The 19,845-nt window shown below is 40.1% G+C and overlaps 2 protein-coding genes across 9 annotated transcripts in view; one reads left to right on the top strand and one right to left on the bottom strand.

Annotated features, from left to right (window-relative positions):
* Nucleotides 1–624: 624 nt before the first annotated feature.
* Nucleotides 625–19,845, bottom strand: part of LOC100778497 (protein app1) — a 32,877-nt gene continuing 13,656 nt past the window's right edge. For 2 of the 8 annotated variants that reach the window (XM_006578439.4, XM_006578438.3), the window contains 14 exons: nucleotides 11,395–11,610; nucleotides 10,639–10,854; nucleotides 10,201–10,416; nucleotides 9,796–9,960; nucleotides 9,351–9,566; nucleotides 8,911–9,108; nucleotides 8,421–8,618; nucleotides 7,778–8,245; nucleotides 7,467–7,705; nucleotides 7,175–7,387; nucleotides 6,998–7,090; nucleotides 6,813–6,914; nucleotides 901–1,260; nucleotides 625–772 (listed from right to left, as the gene is read on the bottom strand). In XM_006578439.4, coding sequence (XP_006578502.1) covers nucleotides 704–772; nucleotides 901–1,260; nucleotides 6,813–6,914; nucleotides 6,998–7,090; nucleotides 7,175–7,387; nucleotides 7,467–7,705; nucleotides 7,778–8,245; nucleotides 8,421–8,618; nucleotides 8,911–9,108; nucleotides 9,351–9,566; nucleotides 9,796–9,960; nucleotides 10,201–10,416; nucleotides 10,639–10,854; nucleotides 11,395–11,608 — 2,967 coding nt within the window. In that variant the 5' untranslated portion in view covers nucleotides 11,609–11,610 and the 3' untranslated portion in view covers nucleotides 625–703. The remainder of the gene's footprint in view (nucleotides 773–900; nucleotides 1,261–6,812; nucleotides 6,915–6,997; nucleotides 7,091–7,174; nucleotides 7,388–7,466; nucleotides 7,706–7,777; nucleotides 8,246–8,420; nucleotides 8,619–8,910; nucleotides 9,109–9,350; nucleotides 9,567–9,795; nucleotides 9,961–10,200; nucleotides 10,417–10,638; nucleotides 10,855–11,394; nucleotides 11,611–19,845) is intronic. The other 6 variants (XM_006578441.3, XM_006578440.3, XM_041013614.1 and 3 more) reach the window with 6 other exon arrangements.
* On the top strand, nucleotides 18,079–18,609 carry LOC102669651 (uncharacterized). Its single transcript, XM_006579183.1, has one exon. The coding sequence runs from the start codon at nucleotides 18,079–18,081 to the stop codon at nucleotides 18,607–18,609; it is 531 nt and encodes a 176-aa protein (XP_006579246.1).

The following is a 19,845-nucleotide window of genomic DNA, read 5'->3' as shown; positions in this document are numbered from 1 at the left end:
AAATAACATGAAAAGGTGTAATAATAATACAATCGAATTATAATATAATTAATAAAACATCATATTGGTTTTTAAACGCGCTTAAAAATTTATTCATAAAAAAATCAGTCTCAACAAAGAAAATATTTTTATGTTAAACAAAATTTTAGAGATTATATTAAAAACTAACAAATTACTTCAGTTAAATATTTTTTCAAATCCTTAACTACTATAAATAATACTATCATTTTCCATAATTTTACTATATAAAATAAACTCCTTTAAACAATTGAAATAAAATAGATTATCTTAAAAACCACTTTTCACATAAAATATCAAAACATTATTTCATGTAATCAAAATTATATCTATAATCAATTTGAAATAATCTATTTTTCTAGACCAATCAAAATATACTAAAAGTCTAAGACTATACCTTGAAAATTGGCAATAATTGTCAATTATTTTTGGGGAAGGGGCTATATTTGCAACAGTTATATTTTTCATACTTTTCATGTAAATTATCATTTGAATAAAAAATATTTTCAAATTTTGTGTAAGAAATCACGTATCATAAATATAACAGGATTTAGAAGTTCACAATAGATCTCCAATAACGACTTCAAAAATCCAAACAAAGGAAAGTTACAAAATACATACTGCAAGTTAAACTAAATAAAGTGTCAAACTTCAGTACAAAAGAATATAACCAAGTCCGTCATTTCTAATGACGATTACTATCTAATGAAGATCCACTTTCTGATGTTGACATATCTTCTCCGCTATTTTCATCCTATGAAAGACAATGTTGCATCATGTTAGCATGGTTAAGAGGATATATATGTAAACGAGATACTAAACCATTCACTAACTCGTGTTAGTAACGTTATTCGGTTCAACAGAGAGTATAAAAATGATTACCGCTACATTAGTATCAAACAAAGCACCCAACTCTTTAGGGATGTGTCCTTCCTTCATTTGTATGTATGTAAGCATTATATTTTGTAATGTCTTGACATTTTCCTCAGAAGCTGCTAACTTGGTCTTCAAACTAGTAACCTCCTCTTTCAGTTGAGAACTTTCAACTGAATTAGAATTTGATAAATTTCTACCTGTGCCACTAAACTTTTCAGTGGATTGAAATGCAACACTGTGAAGACCTCCTAAGCCTAAGCAACGTACACGACCACAGTGATCTCGTCCTAATACTTTGGCAAGCGCATCATTAGTTGAAATTTCTGTAGGATTGGCACACTCACTAATTTCTTGTGTCATCTTCTCCTGTGCATAAAAAAAATATGTACATAACACTAAAATAATGACAAACAAATAGTTAAAGCCTTTGAAATTTATGATTGTTGTGGATATATTTGTAATGTGACATTATTGTTATTGTTATTATTATTATATACATTCAAAGGCAGACAATCAGGCAGTCCTTAAGAATTTGATTGGCCAAATGTTCCAAGGGAGAGAAGATGGGGTTATAGATTCAAAGGGATTTGCAACAATAGAACATTTCAAATGTAGAGAGCAATAAGAAAAAATAAGCAAAAAGGTAAGTGAATGAGATTATTATGCGGTTTTGCAGATATTGATTATCTATTCCACAGATAGTTCATTTCATCAGTGAAACAGGCTAAAAGATAGAAACACTTCAACCTTGTTGAGATATGATTTAGTTTCCTAATTTACATTGCTGATATATGATTTAGTTTCCAGATTTAAATTATTATTCTTAGTTACTGTTTTTTATGCAATTGATTCTGATTGTATAATCCCTACAATCAAGGGATCTTATTATTATTTGTTTGCCATTCTGATTATTATAAATAAGGAGCTAGGAATCACTCTCCTCAAGGCATTCAGTCAATCTCTTCCTGATATTCAAGTTGGTATCAAAGTTAGGTTCCAATCCAATCATGTCAAGGCATGATGATGATTGGGTTGTCCCGACAACCACCTCCATTCGAGGTGAACCACCCGCACCTGGGACAGACAGTGCCAATCTATTCAGATCCGGCACCAGTGACTCCATCCAATCATCCACATGCTCATTTTCCGATGCGCCACTGCCAGTGCGTCTAGCCCACACACCACCCTTCCGACCGTTGTTTCAGACGCGGTTTCCTCCGTAGTTTTCGTCGGGCTTCCCCCTTTCTGTTTCAGAGGTGGTTCGACATTTTTATACCCCCACAAGTGTCCTTTGACTCGTTTGGCTTCTCTGTCATTGTTCACTCGTGTCCTGGTACTGTTCATTCATTATGATGGCGGATCCCTCATCCAAAAGTCCGGTCTCCTTTGTCTTTTCTGGTACTTCTTCTATTACGTTAGCAAACTCGACAAGAAGAATTATATGCAGTGGCAAGCAGCTGTGGAAATATGGTTCATGGGCTAGGGGCTATCCGATCACCTGCCAAGAGACCCGATGCAGACTGCAGCCTTTGGAAGAAGGCAGATGCACAGTTAGTTGTTCTCCTATGGCATTCTATCGATCCTACACTCATGGTCTACTTTTACAACTACAACACTTGTCACGCCATATGGACGAAAGCCCGAGACTTATACTCAAACGATGTCCAATGCCTCTATGATGCCATTCATAATTTGTCTACATTGAGCATGATCGACAATCTTCCTTCGTACTGTAGCAGAGTTCAATCTGCTATCGGTGCGTTGAAGACACTTATAATTTCTGATGACCAGAAGATCAGAAAGTTGGACAATGTGTGTATGGTGTATGTACTCCATGACCTCCACAAAGAGTTTGAGTTTGTTCACAATCAAATTTTGATGAATCCCAGTGTTTCTACCTCAGAGGAATTCATGGGACGACTTCTTAGGATTCCTTTCCAAGAAACCATATCAGGTATTGGTTCTTCCACAGGTGGAGAATCTTCAAATCTTGTTGCAAGACGTGGAGGTCGTGGCCAAGGTCGAGACAGTTATACTGGTAGAGAAAGTGCTTGTAGTGGCGGAGGTGGACACCCACAGTGTTCATACTGCAAGCGTATGGGACACACCAAAGATACGTGCTATAATTTGATTGGCTCCCTTGATAAGTCTGCAGCCGTTGCTTATTCTCAGTCCCTAGAGTCCGAACAACTAGAGACCAAGACCCAACAAAATATTTTTTTCAGATGCTTAATATAAAGACTACCTCCAGTACAAGGCAGCCCAACAAGCTTCTGCTAAAATTGCTGAGTCTTGTAATTCTACAGCTTGCCTCTCTCACTCACCTTTTGTTGGATCTTGGATAGACTCTGGTGCTTCTGATCACATTGCTGGTAATCCCTCACTTGTCTTCAATTTGTCACAAACCAAATCCTCCCACCACATAACCTTAGCCTATGGATCTAAAACCCCTGTTATTGTTATTGGACAGCCCACCCACACCCCCTCCTTATCTTTAAACATTGTTGTCTCCCTTTAATCTTGTTTCTGTTAGCCTACTCACCCAAACTCTTAATTGCTCTATTACCTTTCTTTCTGATTCTTTTTGTATAAAGACCGAAGGACAGGAAGGATGATTGACATAGGATATGAGTCACATGGGCTCTACTACTTCCACTCATCAACAGTTGTTGCATGCACCACTATTGAGTCTCCCAGTCTTCTCCACCATCATTTAGGTCATCCTAGTCTGAATACATTGAAGGCAATGGTTCCCAGCCTTTCTGAGTTGCAGTCCTTGGAGAGTGAATCTTGTCAGCTTGGCAAACATGTTTGAGCTACATTCCTTGGCACTGGCAGCACTCCTCACCACACAAATTATCCTTTTGCTCTTGCCCATTCAGATGTTTGGGGCCCTAGTCGTGTCCCATCTATGTTAGCTTTAAGGTATTTTGTCACTTTTATTGATGATTTTTCTAGGAATACTTGTATCTTAATGAAAGAATGGCCAGAGTTGTTTTCCGTATTTCGAAAGTTGTCTGGAAATTTATACTCAATTTGGTAATAAAATTCATACTTTACATAGTGGCAATGCAAAAGAGTGTTTTTGAATCCTTTAGCAATTTTGTGGCAACTCATGGTATGATCCACCAATCTCTTTTCTCTTCCCTTTCCATGACCAGCAATTTACCTATTATTACCTCTGCTGCAAACGGTTCCCAAATACAATCACAGGGAATCGACACGACCCATCCCCTCCTCTCCCTAACAGCTGAATCTGTTTTATTAGTACCTAATTGTCCCTTTAATCTTCTTTTAGTTCATTGCCTCACCACTAAAGATTGTCCCTTTAATCCCATGATTGTTTGATAACATTCACTAAAGATACTGTTACCTTGCTGGACTGGAATTCGGGATAGACAATTGGCACCAGATGTGAGTCTCATGGTCTGTATTACCTATCAGCCTCACCACAGGCATGTCCTGCCACAACATCTCCACTTACCATACATGCTCAGTTGGGACATCCTGGTCTTATTCTTCAGAAGTTGGTATCTAGTTTATCCAAGTTGTCTTTTTCTCATTGAGTCGAGTCAGTTAGGAAAACACTCGTCAATAAACAGGTTGCATTCCCTTTTGCTTTAGTCCATTCTGATATCTGGAGTCCATCTCGAATAATAACCCCCTTTGGTTTCAAATGTTTTGTTACATTCATAGATGATTTCACTCATTGCATGTGACTATTTTTAATGAGAAATAGATCGGAAATATTTTCCATTTTTGAACAGTTTTACAATGAAATTCAAATCCAATTTTGGATTCCAATAAGAACTCTTCACAGTTACAATGCCTGTCAGTATTGTCAATCAATTTCAAAAGTTTATGGCATCTAAGGATATTCTTCACCAAACTTTATGTGCCAATGCCCCTCAACAAAATGGGGTTGCCGAACACAAAACAGGCATCTTGTTGAAACAACTTGAACATTTCTTCTCCATGACAATGTCCCTTCACACTATCCTCCTCATTACTGACCATTTGATGTTGTCCTCACAACTTGTTATCTTGTCAATCATATGCCATCAATTGTCCTCAACGATCAAATTCTTCATTCTGTTTTGTTTCCCCATACCCCTCTACATCCTATCTTTCCTCATGTCTTTGGTTCTACCTGCTTTGTTCATAATTTGTCACCTGGTCTTGACAAACTATCGGCTCGGTCCATCAAGTGTGTCTTCCTAGGCTATAATCGGTCCCAAAAAGAATATAGATATTTTTCTCCTACACTCAATTATTATTTCATCCCAGCTGATGTGTCTTTCTTTGAGTTAGCACCAGTCTGCTTCTACTTCCAGTGATATTGAGCAATCTATCCCTCTTGGACATACTTCTATTGTTCCTCTCCCCTTTGTGTCACAAGAACACTCATCTGAGCATCCTCCTCAGAGTTGACCATTTGAGAATCCTCCTCATTACTGACCATTTGAGGTATATCACAAGCGTAATCAACCACAAGTGGCACATGTGCCTACTCCTACAGTTGACAATGAGACCATGATCGACTCTTCCCTAGCTCCAATCACCTTACTGAATCCCAACCCTCCATCAAACCTTGACCAACCCATTGCTCTTCAAAAAGGTACACATTCCACACATAACCCATCTCCTTATTATGTTACTTTGAGTTATCATCATCTTTCTCCTTCACTTTATACTTGCCTTTTTTCTATGTCCTTTGTGTCTATTCCTCACCCTACAAGTGAAGCTTTATCCCACCTAGAATGGAGACAAGCAATGATTGAAGAGATGTGTGCTCTCCAGAGAAGTGATACTTGAGGTTTGGTTCCTCTCCCCCTTGGGAAGACCCCAGTTGGATGTTGCTGGTTAGACAACCGTAAAGTTGGACCCAATGACAAGATTGATCGTTTTAAAGCCCGATTGGTGGCAAAAGGCTACACTCCGGAGTTTGATCAGGACTACTATGACACATTCTCACTGTGGCCAAGATGGACTCTGTCAGACTGTTATTCTCCCTTGCAGTCATGTCATTGGCCTCTCTTCCAACACTATTAAAAATGTTTTTCTGCATGGAGATCTTGAGGAGGAAGTACACATGGAGGAACCACCTGGTTTTGTTGCTCAGGGGGAGGCCTCTACCATGATTTGCCGACTTTGCAGACCCCTCTATGGACTTAAACAGTCTCCGAGAGCATGGTTTGACAAATTTTGTACTGTTGTACAACAGTTTGGGTCAGTTCGTAGTGATGACCACTCAATTTTTTATCTCCATTCACCACAAGGATGTATCTACCTCGTGTATGCAGATGACATTGCTATCACTGGAGGAGATCAACATGGCATAGCACAACTGAAGCAATACCTTTCTCGTCAGTTCCAGACTAAGGACCTAGGGAAACTTTGGGTATTTCTTAGGCATCGAAGTTGCTCAGTCCAAGGATGGTGTAGTGATCTCTCAGAGGAAGTATGTTCTTGACATCCTAGAAGAAACTGGCTTTATGAATGCTAAGCCAATGGACACTCCTATAGACCCTAGTGTCAAATTGGTACCTGATTAGGAGTATCCCTTTGTTAACATAGGAAGATACCGAAGTTTAGTTGGGAAACTAAACTATCTCAAAGTCACACGTCCTGACATAGCATTTGCAGTCAGTGTAGTGAGTCAGTTCTTGAATTCTCCCTGCCAAGATCATTTGGATGTAGTTATATGGATCTTAAAATGCATCATAGGTATGTCAGGACGTGTGACTATGAGATATTGGCAGGGAGAATTTGTATTTTTATAAACTAGCACTACTTATATATATATATATATATTGATTTTGACAAAAACAATCAATATATCAATATAAAAATACAAATTGCAGACTATACCACATTTTTGTTTCAATTTAAGTAGCAGAGTTTCACATTTATCTTACCCCAATAGACCTTGCCTCCTCATTGACAAAGGATCCATCTTTTTTTTTGCGAGTTGCAATGTACAATTCAACTCGACTAATGGGACGTCCAAGCTCTACTTCCTAATAATATGGCTCATATAAGTCCAAATGAACAATAAAAGTAACTACTCATTAAGACCCAATAATATAACCAAATTACTTACCATCTCATGTTGTTTCCTCGACAACAGTTTAGCCCCACCAGTGTGTGGAACAGTTTGCTTTTGTCTGACTACAGCATTCTTCCGACATAACTCCTATGATATGAGTGTGAGCAGGTTATGAATTGAAATTCATGCCCAAAAATAAAATTAATGGTAACCAGTATATGTTAAAGCTACCTGATACTCTGGCTTCAAATGATTGTCAATAAATGACAACCACTGATCTTCCGGAATGCCATAAGGAACTTTAGCAATTAGCTGTTCTCTAGATAACGAAGGGTCAAAAGCACTCGTCCACAACTTATGCTTCCCATTTCTGTACTTTCTCGACATGGTAAGTAAACAATAACGCCTAGCAGTTGATTCAGAGGCTTGAAAATGAAACAGAGTCTAAAAAAAAGCATGTTAGTACATTATTAAAAAAAAAAGAACAAGCCAATAAAAACTGACATTAGGCTTATGGATATACCTTTAAAATGTTAAAGCAATTATCCTTGTATGATTTTGGCACTTTTGTCCAACTTTCAAAGTTAATAGGAACATTTTTTGAATCGGTGACAATTCGTCCACAAGCTCCAGAAAGCAGTGTTGCTGCATCTCCATAGGCTCGCAATTGTCCATCAAATGGCACTACTATGTGTTGACCAGGAGGCATCAGAAACACATCTGCTTTTGTCACCTGAATCTCTTTTGTATTTCCGTGTTGATCTATCAAAAGACAACATAATGAGCCTGAATAAAATTATAACGATCACCACTCAACTAGAGAAATGTTATTACCTATAGCTTGTACAGCCCATTCTCGTCCTCTACAATGACGAAAATAAGGGGCAAGGGGTTGGTGAGTAACAGTAGATGGAGGGACAATGGTGTGTAATGATAGATCTTCAGTTACAGGACTTGCTGATGGATCAGATGGTGAAACTGGATCTTGATTTGCACGAATTGATGATGGATCAGATGGTGAAGCCAGATCTTGATTTGCAGGAATTGATGATGGATCAGATGGTGAAGCCGGATCTTGATTTACAGGAATTGATGATGGATCAGATGATGAAACCGGATCTTGAATTACAGGAATTGATGATGGATCAAGGACAACAGGAGGCGCACATGGTTGTGCTAACTCTGAAGGCTGTAGTGGCAGTTCCATGGGTATGCAATGCCCTTGAGAAGAAGCACGAGGCATCAAATTTGATAGGCTACGAGATACTCTTTTTTTTGAATGTTTGGCTTTACGAGGCATTACTACAAGTTACCAAAAAATAAAATAAAATTAGGACAATGCGAATAAGCCATGTATATATTCAGTTGGGTTGTGCAGCATATAATCCATGTTTATCCATCATACTGACCATGAAACTAAGATAAACTAAAAATAAATAAAAATTCAATCTAGCCTGGACAAAGGAATGAAACGTACAACCCTTTGGTAAATTCGATGGTGAAACCAGATCTTGAACAGTAGGAATTGATGGTGGAATATCAGTGATAGTAGGTGCACAAGGTTGTGCCAAATTTGAAGGAGGCTGTGGTAATTCCTCAAGTAAGGAATATCCTTGATATGCAGCTTGATGAATCAAATTTAGTATGCCTGAAAATACATTCTGAGGAGGCACTGCTACAAGTTACCAAAAAGTTAAGGAAAAAAATTAGTACCATGCAAATATAATGTCATGCATTGCTATACTTAATACTTCAACCAAAAAACAAAACAGAAAAGAAAAAAATTGCACCTTGCAAAATAAAATGTGATATAATGTTTATACAAATATTAATGCATGTATATATTTAGTTGTGTTTCATGGTGTATCAATTCACAGTTTACCCACAATTATAACCATGCAAATAATTGACATTAAAAAAAAACGCCAATTGATTCTAGCTTGGATGTACAAATGTTGGTGATGTACAGCGTGAAAGTGGATCCAGAGCTATAGGAATAGATGATGGAATATGGGAGAGAGTAGGAGCATGAAATTGTGCCAACTCTGAAGGCTGTAGTGGTGGCTCCACATATCTGGAATGTCCTTGAGATGAAGCATGAGGCATCAAATTTGATATGTCATGAGATCCCCTCTTTTTTGAATGTTTGGCTTTATGAGGCACTTCTACAAGTTGTCATAAAATTAAAAGTAAAATTAGTACGGTGCAAATACAATATGATAATGATATAATGCATATTTAAGCAAGACAAACATTATAGTGGAAAATATTAAACCATGTAGATATCATGTTGTGTTTCACAGCATATAAATCCACAATTTATCCATGATTGTGACCATGCAATTAAGTTAAACCTAAAAAATTCAAAATTGATTTCATCCTGAAAGAACAAAGGTCAGTGATGTACTATGCAATAGTGGATCCGATGGTGAAACCATATTTTGAGTTGTAGCAATTGACGGTGGAACAAGCGTAATAGTAGGAGCACAAGATTGTGCCACCTGTGAAGGCTGTAGTGGTGGTTCCACATGTGTGGAATGTCCATGGGATGAAGTGAAGGGCATCAAATTTGATATGCCAAGAGATGCTCTCTCTCGTGAAAACTTGGCTTTACGAGACATTTCTACAAGTTACCAATTCAAATAAAAAAGAAAAATCAGTACCATGCAAATATAATGATATAATAATGCACAAAGAAACCATACAGAAATTAATCCATGCAAATATTCAGTTGTGTTGCACAGCATATCAATCCACAATTGATCCATAATTGTGACCACAAAATAAGTTGAACCAAAACAAAACATTCAAAATTGCTTCAAGCTTGGAAGAACAAAGATCTGTGATATTACTACGCAATGGTGGATGTGATGCCGAAACCAGATTTTGAGCTGTAGGAATTGACGGTAGTGGTGGCTCCACATGTATGGAATGTCCTTGAGATGAAACATGAGGCATCAAATTTGATATGCCATCAGATCCCCTCTTTTTTGAATGTTTGGCTTTATGAGGCATTGCTATAAGTTATCATAAAAATAAAAGTAAAATTAGTATGGGGCGACTACAATGTGATAATGATATAATGAATAATTAAGCTAGAAAAACATTATACAGGAAAATATTAAACCATGTAGATATCAAGGTTGTGTTTCACAACATATAAATCCACGATTTATCCATTGTGACCATGCAACTAAGTTAAACCAAAAAAGTTCAAAACTGATTTTATCCTGAAAGACCAAAGGTCAGTGATGTACTATGAAATGGTGGATCCGATGATGAAACCATATTTTGAGTTGTAGCAATTGACGGTGGAACAACAGTAGTAGGAGCACAAGAATGTGCCACCTGTGAAGACCGTAGTGGTGGTGGTTCCACATGCGTGGAATGTCCATGGGATGAAGTGTAGGGCATCAAATTTGATATGCTAAGAGATGCTCTCCCTTGTGAAAGCTTGGCTTTGCGAGGCCTTTCTAAAGTTACCAATTAAAAAAAAATATCAGTACCTTGCAAATATAATGATACAATAATGCACAAAGAAGCCATACAAATATTAATCCATGCATATATTCAGCTGAGTTTCACAACATATCAATCCACCATTGATCCATAACTGTGACCATGCAATTGAGTTGAACCAAAACAAAACAGTCAAAATTGAATCTAGCTTGGAAGCACAAAGATATGTGATATACTACGCAATGGTGGATCTGATGCTGAAACAAGATTTTGAGCTGTAGGAATTGACGGAGGAATAAAGGTGATAATAGGAACACGAGGCCGTGCTACTTTGGAAGGTTTTAGTGGTGGCTCCACTGGTGCGGAATGTCCTTGAGACGATGCATGAGGCACCAAATTTGATATTCCACGACATACTCTCTTATTTGACCTTTTGGCTTTATGAGGAATTGCTACAAGTTACCAGAACAAAAATTAGTTCACACAAACATAATATGGCATCATGTATAATTAAGCTATACAAATATTAACCCATTCATTTATTCAATTGTGCTTCATGGAGTATCTACCAACGAGTTATCCACAGTTGTCACCATTAAGTTAAACTAAAATTTAAAAAATAAAAATCAAGTCAACAGTGGAGGAGCAAAGGTCTGCGATATAGTATGCAATGGTGGATCTGATGATGAAACTGGATCTTGAGCTATAGGAATTGATGGTGGAATAAGTGTGCTAGTAGGAGCACAAAGTTGTGCCAACTCAGAAGGCTGTAATGGTGGTTCCATGGGTATTGAATGTCTGAGATGAAGCATAAGGCATAAAATTTGGTATGCCAAAAGTTATTCTCATTTTTTAAAGTTTAGCTTTACAAGGCTATGCTACAAGTTATCAAAACAAAATAAAAATTGTGCCATTCAATATGTGATCAATTTTTTTTTTTTAAAAAAATCAATATTGATTCTAGCCTAGAGGAACAAAGGTCAGTGATGTACTATGTGATGGTGGATCTGATGTTGAGACCATATTTTGAGCTGTAGGAACTGATGGTGGGATAATGGTGATCATAGGAGCACAAGGTTGCGCAGTTGTTGAAGGCTGTAGTGATGGCTCCACAGGTGCAGAATGTCCTTGAGATGAAGCAAGGGGCACCAAATTTGATATGCCACGAGATGGTCGCTTTTTTGAACATTTGGCTTTACGAGGCATTGCTACAAGTTATAAAAAAAAATTAGTAGCCTGCAAATATATATATATATATATATATATATATATATATAATATAAATTGATACAATGCAACAACTACCCTAAAGGGAGAAAAAAGTAAAATTAGTTCCATGAAATATAATGCGATATAATTGTTAGGAAGTCCCACATCGCTTGCCTCAGTTCTTGGGGTGCAACTTACATATCTGTTGGACAACTTCACTTAGCACCAATTAGTTTTAAGTTGAAATCTAACATGGTATCAAAGCCTATAGCCCATCTTAGTTTTTGCCCATTCTAGTAGGCTCGCCTGTATTGGCAAGCATTTGTGGAGGGGGGTGTTAGGAAGTCCCACATCGTCTGCCTCAATTCTTGGGGTGCAACTTATATATCCGTTGGGTAACTTTACTTAGAGCCAATTGGTTTTAAGTTGAAATCTAACATATGTCAATAAGATTGATAGGCAGATTATTTTGCCATTATTTGTGTAGATTTATTGGCCCTTTAAACCAGCATATCTTGTATACCTTTTTTTTTTATCAGCAACGATAAGTAATTTATATTGATAAAAGCACCGGAGGTACTTATAATACAAAAAGGTCCATATAAATGGTTCCACAATCAGACATAGATATTCTGAGGGGGAACCAAGCTATGGATACAAAATACATATGATTTTACAAGTATAAATCGCAGAATTAAGAAATCCTCTGCTAATACATAAAATTATGAGGTAAGTTACTTGACCACTGATTGAAATGAACTGAAAAATCCTTCTCAAAACCCCTAAGCCAAGACCATAGAAGGAATATGGCTTCTTCAAACAGCTTGTTAGCATCAAAAATCGCATTAGAGAAGACTATACTATTTCTAAGTTTCCAAATGGACCAGGTTAAAGCTAGCCACCAGCAAAACCATCTATTATTTCTTCCACCAGCAGGTTGAACACCCAAATGATGAAGGAAGTGCTGCTTTGGGCTTAAAGGAAAAGCACCCTTAAGTTGCAGCCATGACATGGATTCCCACCATATGGGTTGAACCTTGCTGCAGTGAAAGAAAAGATGGGATGCATCCTCTTGATGGGTTCTGCAGAGGGGACAAAGTAAATCTGTGAGTTGAATCTGTCTTCCTTGCAAGTTCTTTCTTGTCGGCAGCCTATCTCTTAATAACCTCCACGCAAACACCAGAAATCTAGCTGGAACCTTTATCCTCCAAAGCTTCTCAAAATATTCCTCCTGACTGGTACCTGTTGCTTCTTCTCCTATCAAATCATAGGCACTGCGAGTTGAATAATGTCCCTCTGGATCTGCAGACCACTCCCAAGTATCTGAAACCTGTTGCTGGATTGTAATTCCTGCAATATCTCTGAGAAAGTTAGTCGCTGAGATGATCTCATTGTCAAACAAGGCTCTTCTCCAAGTAAAGTTCCACTCCCACCCCATGTCTTGATACATTCCCATGGATTTAATGAGTTTATGCTGCTGCAATGAGATTGAATACAGTCTAGGGTACTTCTCTGCTAAAGACTCCTCCTCCCCGGTCCATTTATCCTCCCAAAATTTGATGTGATCACCACTCCCCACCTTCCACTTGAATCCTTTTTGGATAAGCTGACCACTATTTGTGCTAAAAAGAACCTTCTGTAAATCCCTCCACCAAATTGATTTGTGACCCGTCCTATCCACTTCAGGTAAGCCTCGCCAACCTCCATATTTTGAATCCAACACCTTCGCCCACAGCTCTCCTTTGTGGTGCATTAGATTCCACTCCCATTTCCCAAGTAACGCCGTATTGAAACTTTTGATGTCCTTTAAACCCAAACCACCCTTCTCTTTTGGCAAGCACACTGATTTCCAGCTGACCCATGCAATTTTATTTTGATCGAGTCCTCCCCCCCAAAGGAATCTCCGCTGTAAACGCACCAATTTGTCTTCCACTGACTTAGGCACCCTGAAAAAGGAGAACAAATAAATAGGAATCGAGGTTAGCACGGATTGAATGAGTGTCACTCTCCCCCCAAAGGATATATTTCTCTGTTTCCATTTAGCTAGCTTTCTCTTGCATTTGTGAATGATAGGATCCCACATAGTACATCTCCTTGGGTTTGTTCCGATGGGTATTCCCAGGTAATTGAAAGGAAGAACCAGCAACTGACAATTCAAATAGGTGACTGCCTACTGCTTCCAAAGGTCAGTTTGACCAAAAGCTCCAAAGGAGCTCTTGGCAAAATTAATTTTAAGGCCAGATACAAGTTTAAAGGACCTTAGGACAGCTTTGATTGTTTTGACATTCTCCATATCCGCCTCCCCCAAAAAGATAGTATCATCTGCAAACTGTAGAAGACTGATTTGCACTTTATTGGAACCCACTTGATATGCCTTGTACATATTCTCCTCCTTAGCTTTTCTCATCAAACCATTCAACCCTTTAGCTACCACATTGAACAAAAATGGTGCAAGTGGGACCCCTTGGCGTAATCCCCTTTTGGGGATGAACTCACCCTTAGGGCTGCCATTAACCAAAACTGAAATGGATGCAGAATTGAGGCATCCCTCAATCCACTTGATCCACTTAGAGCTGAAGCCTGCTCGTTGAAGCATATAGAGCAAAAATCCCCAAGACACCGAGTCATATGCTTTCTCGTAATCAACTTTGAATATAAGGCAGGATTTATTACTCCTTTTGGCCTCCTCAATCACCTCATTTACAATTAAGGCACTATGCAGTAGGTGCCTTCCTTCAATAAATGCAGATTGAGTTTCATCCACAATAGTAGTCATCACCTTCTTCATTCTATTGGCCAGCACCTTAGCAACAATCTTATACATACACCCAATTAGAGAGATAGGACGATAATCATTCAGAATCTGAGGATCAGCCACCTTGGGAATCAATGCTATGAAGGATGCATTGCCACCTTTTGGGAAAACACCATGGACATAAAATTCATCAAGGAAGCGCAGAATATCAGGTTTAAGAAGCTGCCAGAAATTCTTAATAAACCTGAAATTCAGACCATCGGGTCCCGGACATTTATCACTCCCACAATCCCATATGGCATTTTTAACTTCCTCCTCTTGGAAGCAGGCAGTCAACCTATCATTCTGGTGTTGGTTTAATTTCTGAAAGCAAATGCCCTCCAATGTAGGTCTTTGGTAGTCAGATTCTTGATATCTATTTGAGAAAAATGATTTGACTTCCTCCTTCACCAGGGCTGGTTCATGAACCCAATTGCCATCAACCATAACACCCTTCAAATAGTTATTCCTGCGAGTTGCATTCATCATTAAGTGGAAATAGCGGGAATTGCAATCTCCTTGCTTGAGCCATCTGACACGCGTCTTTTGCCTCAGCAATGACTCATAGGCTTGTGCCGCTGTCCACAAAGCTTCCTGCAGCTGTCTCAATCGCATCCCTTCTTGAATAGATAGTTGTCTATGGCTTGTTTCCTCCTCTAGCTTGTTTAACTCCTCTTCAATCCTCTTGACTCTCTTGAAAGTGTCACCAAAATGATCCTTATTCCACTTTTTCAGAACTTGCTTCAAAGTCTTTATTTTCTCTTTTAGGACATAACCACCCCAACCTGATTGCTGGGGGCCTAAACCCTTTAGGATCCTAGATTGCTGGATGTTAGATAAATCTTTTAGGGGGCCTGAACCCCTTTGACATATCCCAAATCTCTCATGAAGGTCCCTGATGCTATTAAAATCACCAAGGATGCACCAAAGGTCCCCTAATAAAGACTGTTTAAGTTGTTTAACTTGGTCCCACAGCAACCTCTTGTTTTGAATTTCGCAGGGAGAATAAATTGTAAGAACACTGACTTGTTGAGCTTCCTTCACCCATTCACCTCTCAAAAAATGAAACCACTTCCAACAACTTTCATCTGCAATTTAAAGGTTTGTTCACTCCAAAGTCACAAGATACCACCTGCTGTATTACTAGCTGACTGCATCTCCCAACTGACTCCGACGTCTCCCCACAATGATTGGCACAAAGATTTATCAACCGACTCTCTCTTTGTCTCCTGAATGCAGATCATATCAACATGCTCCTACTTGATCAACCTACGAATAGTTGCCCATTTGACACCCCTCCCTAATCCCCTAATATTATAGGATATGATATTCATGGGTAACCACAACTATTTCCCAACCTTTCTGCTTCCTTCTTATCTCTACTCTCCATATCCTTGAGTCTGGGTATGACTGAATGCGCGCCTTCTTCTTCTGTAACCCCCAACATCTTGGCTCGATTCCAGACTTCCGAAGCCTCTTGATGTAATAGACCATCAGGTTCCTGAGTACCTTGGTGAAGAGATGACTCTTGTTCTGCAACATAATTCTTTTCCGGAATTGCAGAGTAATCATGATTCAAGGGATATGGGTGTTGCTGAGTTTGATTTTTAAGTAAGTTCATGGTGGGTTCCTTAGTGAGTGGAGGTTGATCCACTAAACTTTTCTTTTGGGACCACCTCTTACGGGTATACACCTTGCAGCTGCTTCCATGGCCTCCATTGTTAATTTGCCAATTTGGGCCGAAGACTTGTTTTTGTTGTGGGGGGTGCATATAGAAGTGCCTTTAGTCTTAGGTGGGCCTTCTAAATTCACGTGGTTGGGCTGCCTGTCCTCATGTATTTTTTCTTAACAAACTCCCACCTGGCCTTCATTACTTGTAATATTTGCTACCCCAGCTTCATAAGTCTCTGCCACGTTTAATATGTTTGCCACGTCACCATCTGCAACATCAGAAGCATGCAAACCAGCTTCTTCCTTTCTTATTTCTTTCTCCCATTGTTTCCTATATCGTGATTCAACTGGCTCCCTCCTGCAGCGGTTGCATCCCCAACACTCCTCACCCATCCCTGTGCAGTACTCAACTCGTTCGGATAAGTAGCCGTTGTGGCTGACCCCACCAGTTCTGGTGTGATGTGACTGGTGCTGGTTTTTGCGCTGCTGCTAATACCATTACCCAATGGGTAAAAGCGATCACCGGATCCGCTGGGTAAACGGAGTAACTGTTGGGCTTAGTCGGCGTCGTCTACCCACGATTGAAGCACCACTGTTTCGTCCGTGTGGTGTTCGTCGGAACCGCCCAACCTCGTCGGGCTGGTCCGCAGTGTGTCGGTAGTTGCAAGAACTGCTGGGCAGAGAAAAATGTCCGAGAGAGGAATCGTCGGAGACGATTTTGTCAGACGTCCCACTCAGACTACATCGTCTTCTACGACATTCGTGGCTTCCACCTCCGCTTTCCTCAACAATATACACTTTAAAGCTATTGCCGATGTCGCCGCTAATATGAACGTCCACCATATGATTGATTGTCGGTCTCCATTGGGTCTTTACAAGCACCCTTGCCCTGTCAAGCCTCCGTTTGGCTTCTGTGTCATCATCGACGTCCACCGTGTCCCCCATTGCCGCTAGTATGCTCCTGATGTGCTTCAAGTTCCATGCCTGAGGTGGTATGCCCCAGACTTGGACCCATGTTAGCCTGAAGGTTGTATGTAAGGATGGGTTCCATTTTTCTATTGTACTGAACAACGGTCGCCCCCCCTGTTGCCTGTCGTTCATGAGTTGTTCGGCTCCTCTGTTGGTGAGTCCAAGTAGCAAAACTTGATCATCACCTAGATACTTAGGTGATATATCTAGTCTCGTTTCCCATAGCATCTCGTCTTCAATTCTGTCGAACAAAGCTGGGTTTGTTAATCGCCCTACCCAGGCATTCTTCAACCAGTGTCATCGGGGTCTAAGGTTAAATGGACCGAGAACATGGAAGCTTGATATCCATGGAGATGGCTGTTATGGAGCACTCGTGGTCTCTCAATATCCACATTCCTTCTCAGAACCTCAGCGTATGAGCCCTGGTTTATGTGGTGTTGTCTATGGCTGCGAACGGCTACCTCAGGGTTGCTTTCCTTTCGGTCGCAAATCTTGTTACCCGTGACGCACTGCCTTGGCCCTTCTCTGCTGTACCGCGGTATGTTCACATACATCTTCAGCCCCCCGATGAGAAGTCCGTCTAGTTGTTTTGCTAGTTGATGCGTATCATGAACCCCTTTGAACCTAACAAATCCATACCGCCTTCCATTCTTATTCCTTTTGCTAGGTATAAATACTTCTCTCACGTCACCCCACTGCCTGAAATGCCGCCACAGATCCTTCTCCGTGATCTCATCTGAGAATCGAGTGAAGTAGAAGGAGGATATATCCTTTTTATCCCTCCAGTTCGAAGTGTGAACTTGCTGGTTTCTTCCTAAATTTGCTGGGTTTATCCATCGTGAGCTCCCCGTAGGATGTACTCTATCTCCCGCTGTTGTTCGGCCTCTGGTCCTAACCCTCTCCCACCCACTCTCTCTCTCTGTCCCTATGTCTCTCTCTCTCAAACCCTCATAGTCTCTCTCACTATCCCTCTCTCTCATCTCTCAAAATCTTTCGTTATATCTTGTATACCTTACCATGTATATGTGGGAGAATGAGAGAAGAGAGAGAGGAGCGAGACACTGGTTGGGTAAGAGTTAGGAGTAGAGGTAAGAGAGATGTGAGGAACAGAGTAAGCTTTGGAAAGGAATCCCAATGGGGATATGCCGAGACCAGAGGAAGAGTACAACAAAAGGCAATGGTCGTGAACTGGAGAGATCACAAAGACATCTCTTCATTTTACTTTATAAGGTTTGCGGACGACACCACGGAGAGGGAACTTTGGCAGCAATTCAAAAGATGGGGTGATGTAAGAGAAATCTTCATACCCAATCAAAGGAATTACAATGGAAGAAGATATGGTTTTGTTCGATTTAAAGGGGTCCGAGATATACAACAATTGGCAAGGCAGCTAGATAGCATTGTCATTGGAGGTATGAAGCTATATGTCAATATCCCCAAGTATAATCGAGAGAGACGAACGCAGGAAGACACGGGTAGACAAACAAAGAACAAAGGAGGAGACATACACACACGATTTCAGAGAGCCACAGGAAATAGAGTCCGCCGACGATCAAGCACGTGATTGAAGTTCACATCGGTGGCGAAACCTTCAAGGTCCATGTCGTCGAGGAGTGCAGGTTGACGGCTTGTGAGAACCATATCAGAGGAAGTAGCTACAGTGACTCGTCAGAGGAAATAGAGTCCGCCGACAGCCTCACAGGTGATGAACTCTTAAGACCGACAAGGTTTGCGGGTGCAAACCATGAGCTTCCTTGATCTACGCCGACGGACCAACGCCCCAACCCCCCACACAACATTACCGTGCCAAACGACGGCGTCGTGGAGCAGATATCGACCGGATTAACCACCGGTTGGAAGGAGGATGGATACCCGATGGATAATGCCGAAGTTTCGTGGTTATTGACTGGAAGGAATGGCAACCTAACAGTCAACTCAAACATCGAGGCGCATGCAGCAAAAATCTCACCTTTGGAAAGCTACCTCAACAACCACGAGCCTCAGGTCTGTGCCTTTCACGAAAATAGGCAGAGAGAGAAAGGGGAGACTAGCGGTGTACAGAAACAACTTCATCAACCATCACGTGACTGGGCAGGAGACAACAGCTCAACAAAAAAGGGAAGGAAGTTTATGTAGCTGACGTGGCACATGAAATAGGAGACAGCTTGGGACAACAGAAGATCACAATGCAATATGGGCCTAACTTGGGCTTGTCATATGTTCTACTAAATGAACCTACAACTAATTTAGGCCTCACCCCCCCTAAAAATAACAATGAAGTGGGCTGTAAATGACAGGTGTATTCTCGTGGGAGCTGGTCTCAAAGGAGACACCAAAGGCAGGAAGGGCAAGTGAATGCCAATCAAGAGCAGGCAAATAACACACATGCAGACAGTAGAAGCAATGCTCCTCACAGTGGGACAAGAGACATCAGAAGTGACTTCAATAAGGAGGCAGTTGAAGCTGTGACTAGAGTGAGGAAGAACTATTCTCTCACTTGCTTACTTTATTTCATTCAAAATAACATATATATACATCAAGGAAGAAAGGGACAGCTTGACAAGACAAGCCATACTGTTGTCTTCTACAACAAGCTAAGCAGGAAAACTAAGAAAGCTAAACAACAAAAAATCTCTCAATAGATACACATAATTATAACACTCCCCCTCAAGCTGGAGCATATAAATCATATGCACCAAGCTTGGAACATATAAACTGAATCCTAGGCCCCCTTAAGGACTTAGTCAAAATATCAGCTGGCTGATCATTAGAGTTAATGAACTCAGTGGCAATCTCTTTG

Source organism: Glycine max, chromosome 20 (assembly GCF_000004515.6).
Source record: "Glycine max cultivar Williams 82 chromosome 20, Glycine_max_v4.0, whole genome shotgun sequence".
In the NCBI taxonomy this organism is placed as follows: domain Eukaryota; kingdom Viridiplantae; phylum Streptophyta; class Magnoliopsida; order Fabales; family Fabaceae; genus Glycine; species Glycine max.
This window is presented reverse-complemented; position numbering and strand designations above follow the sequence as displayed.

Excerpts from the sequence above, each read along its gene's own strand:
- LOC102669651 (XM_006579183.1), top strand. The coding sequence starts at position 18,079 with ATGAGAGAAGAGAGAGAGGAGCGAGACACTGGTTGGGTAAGAGTTAGG.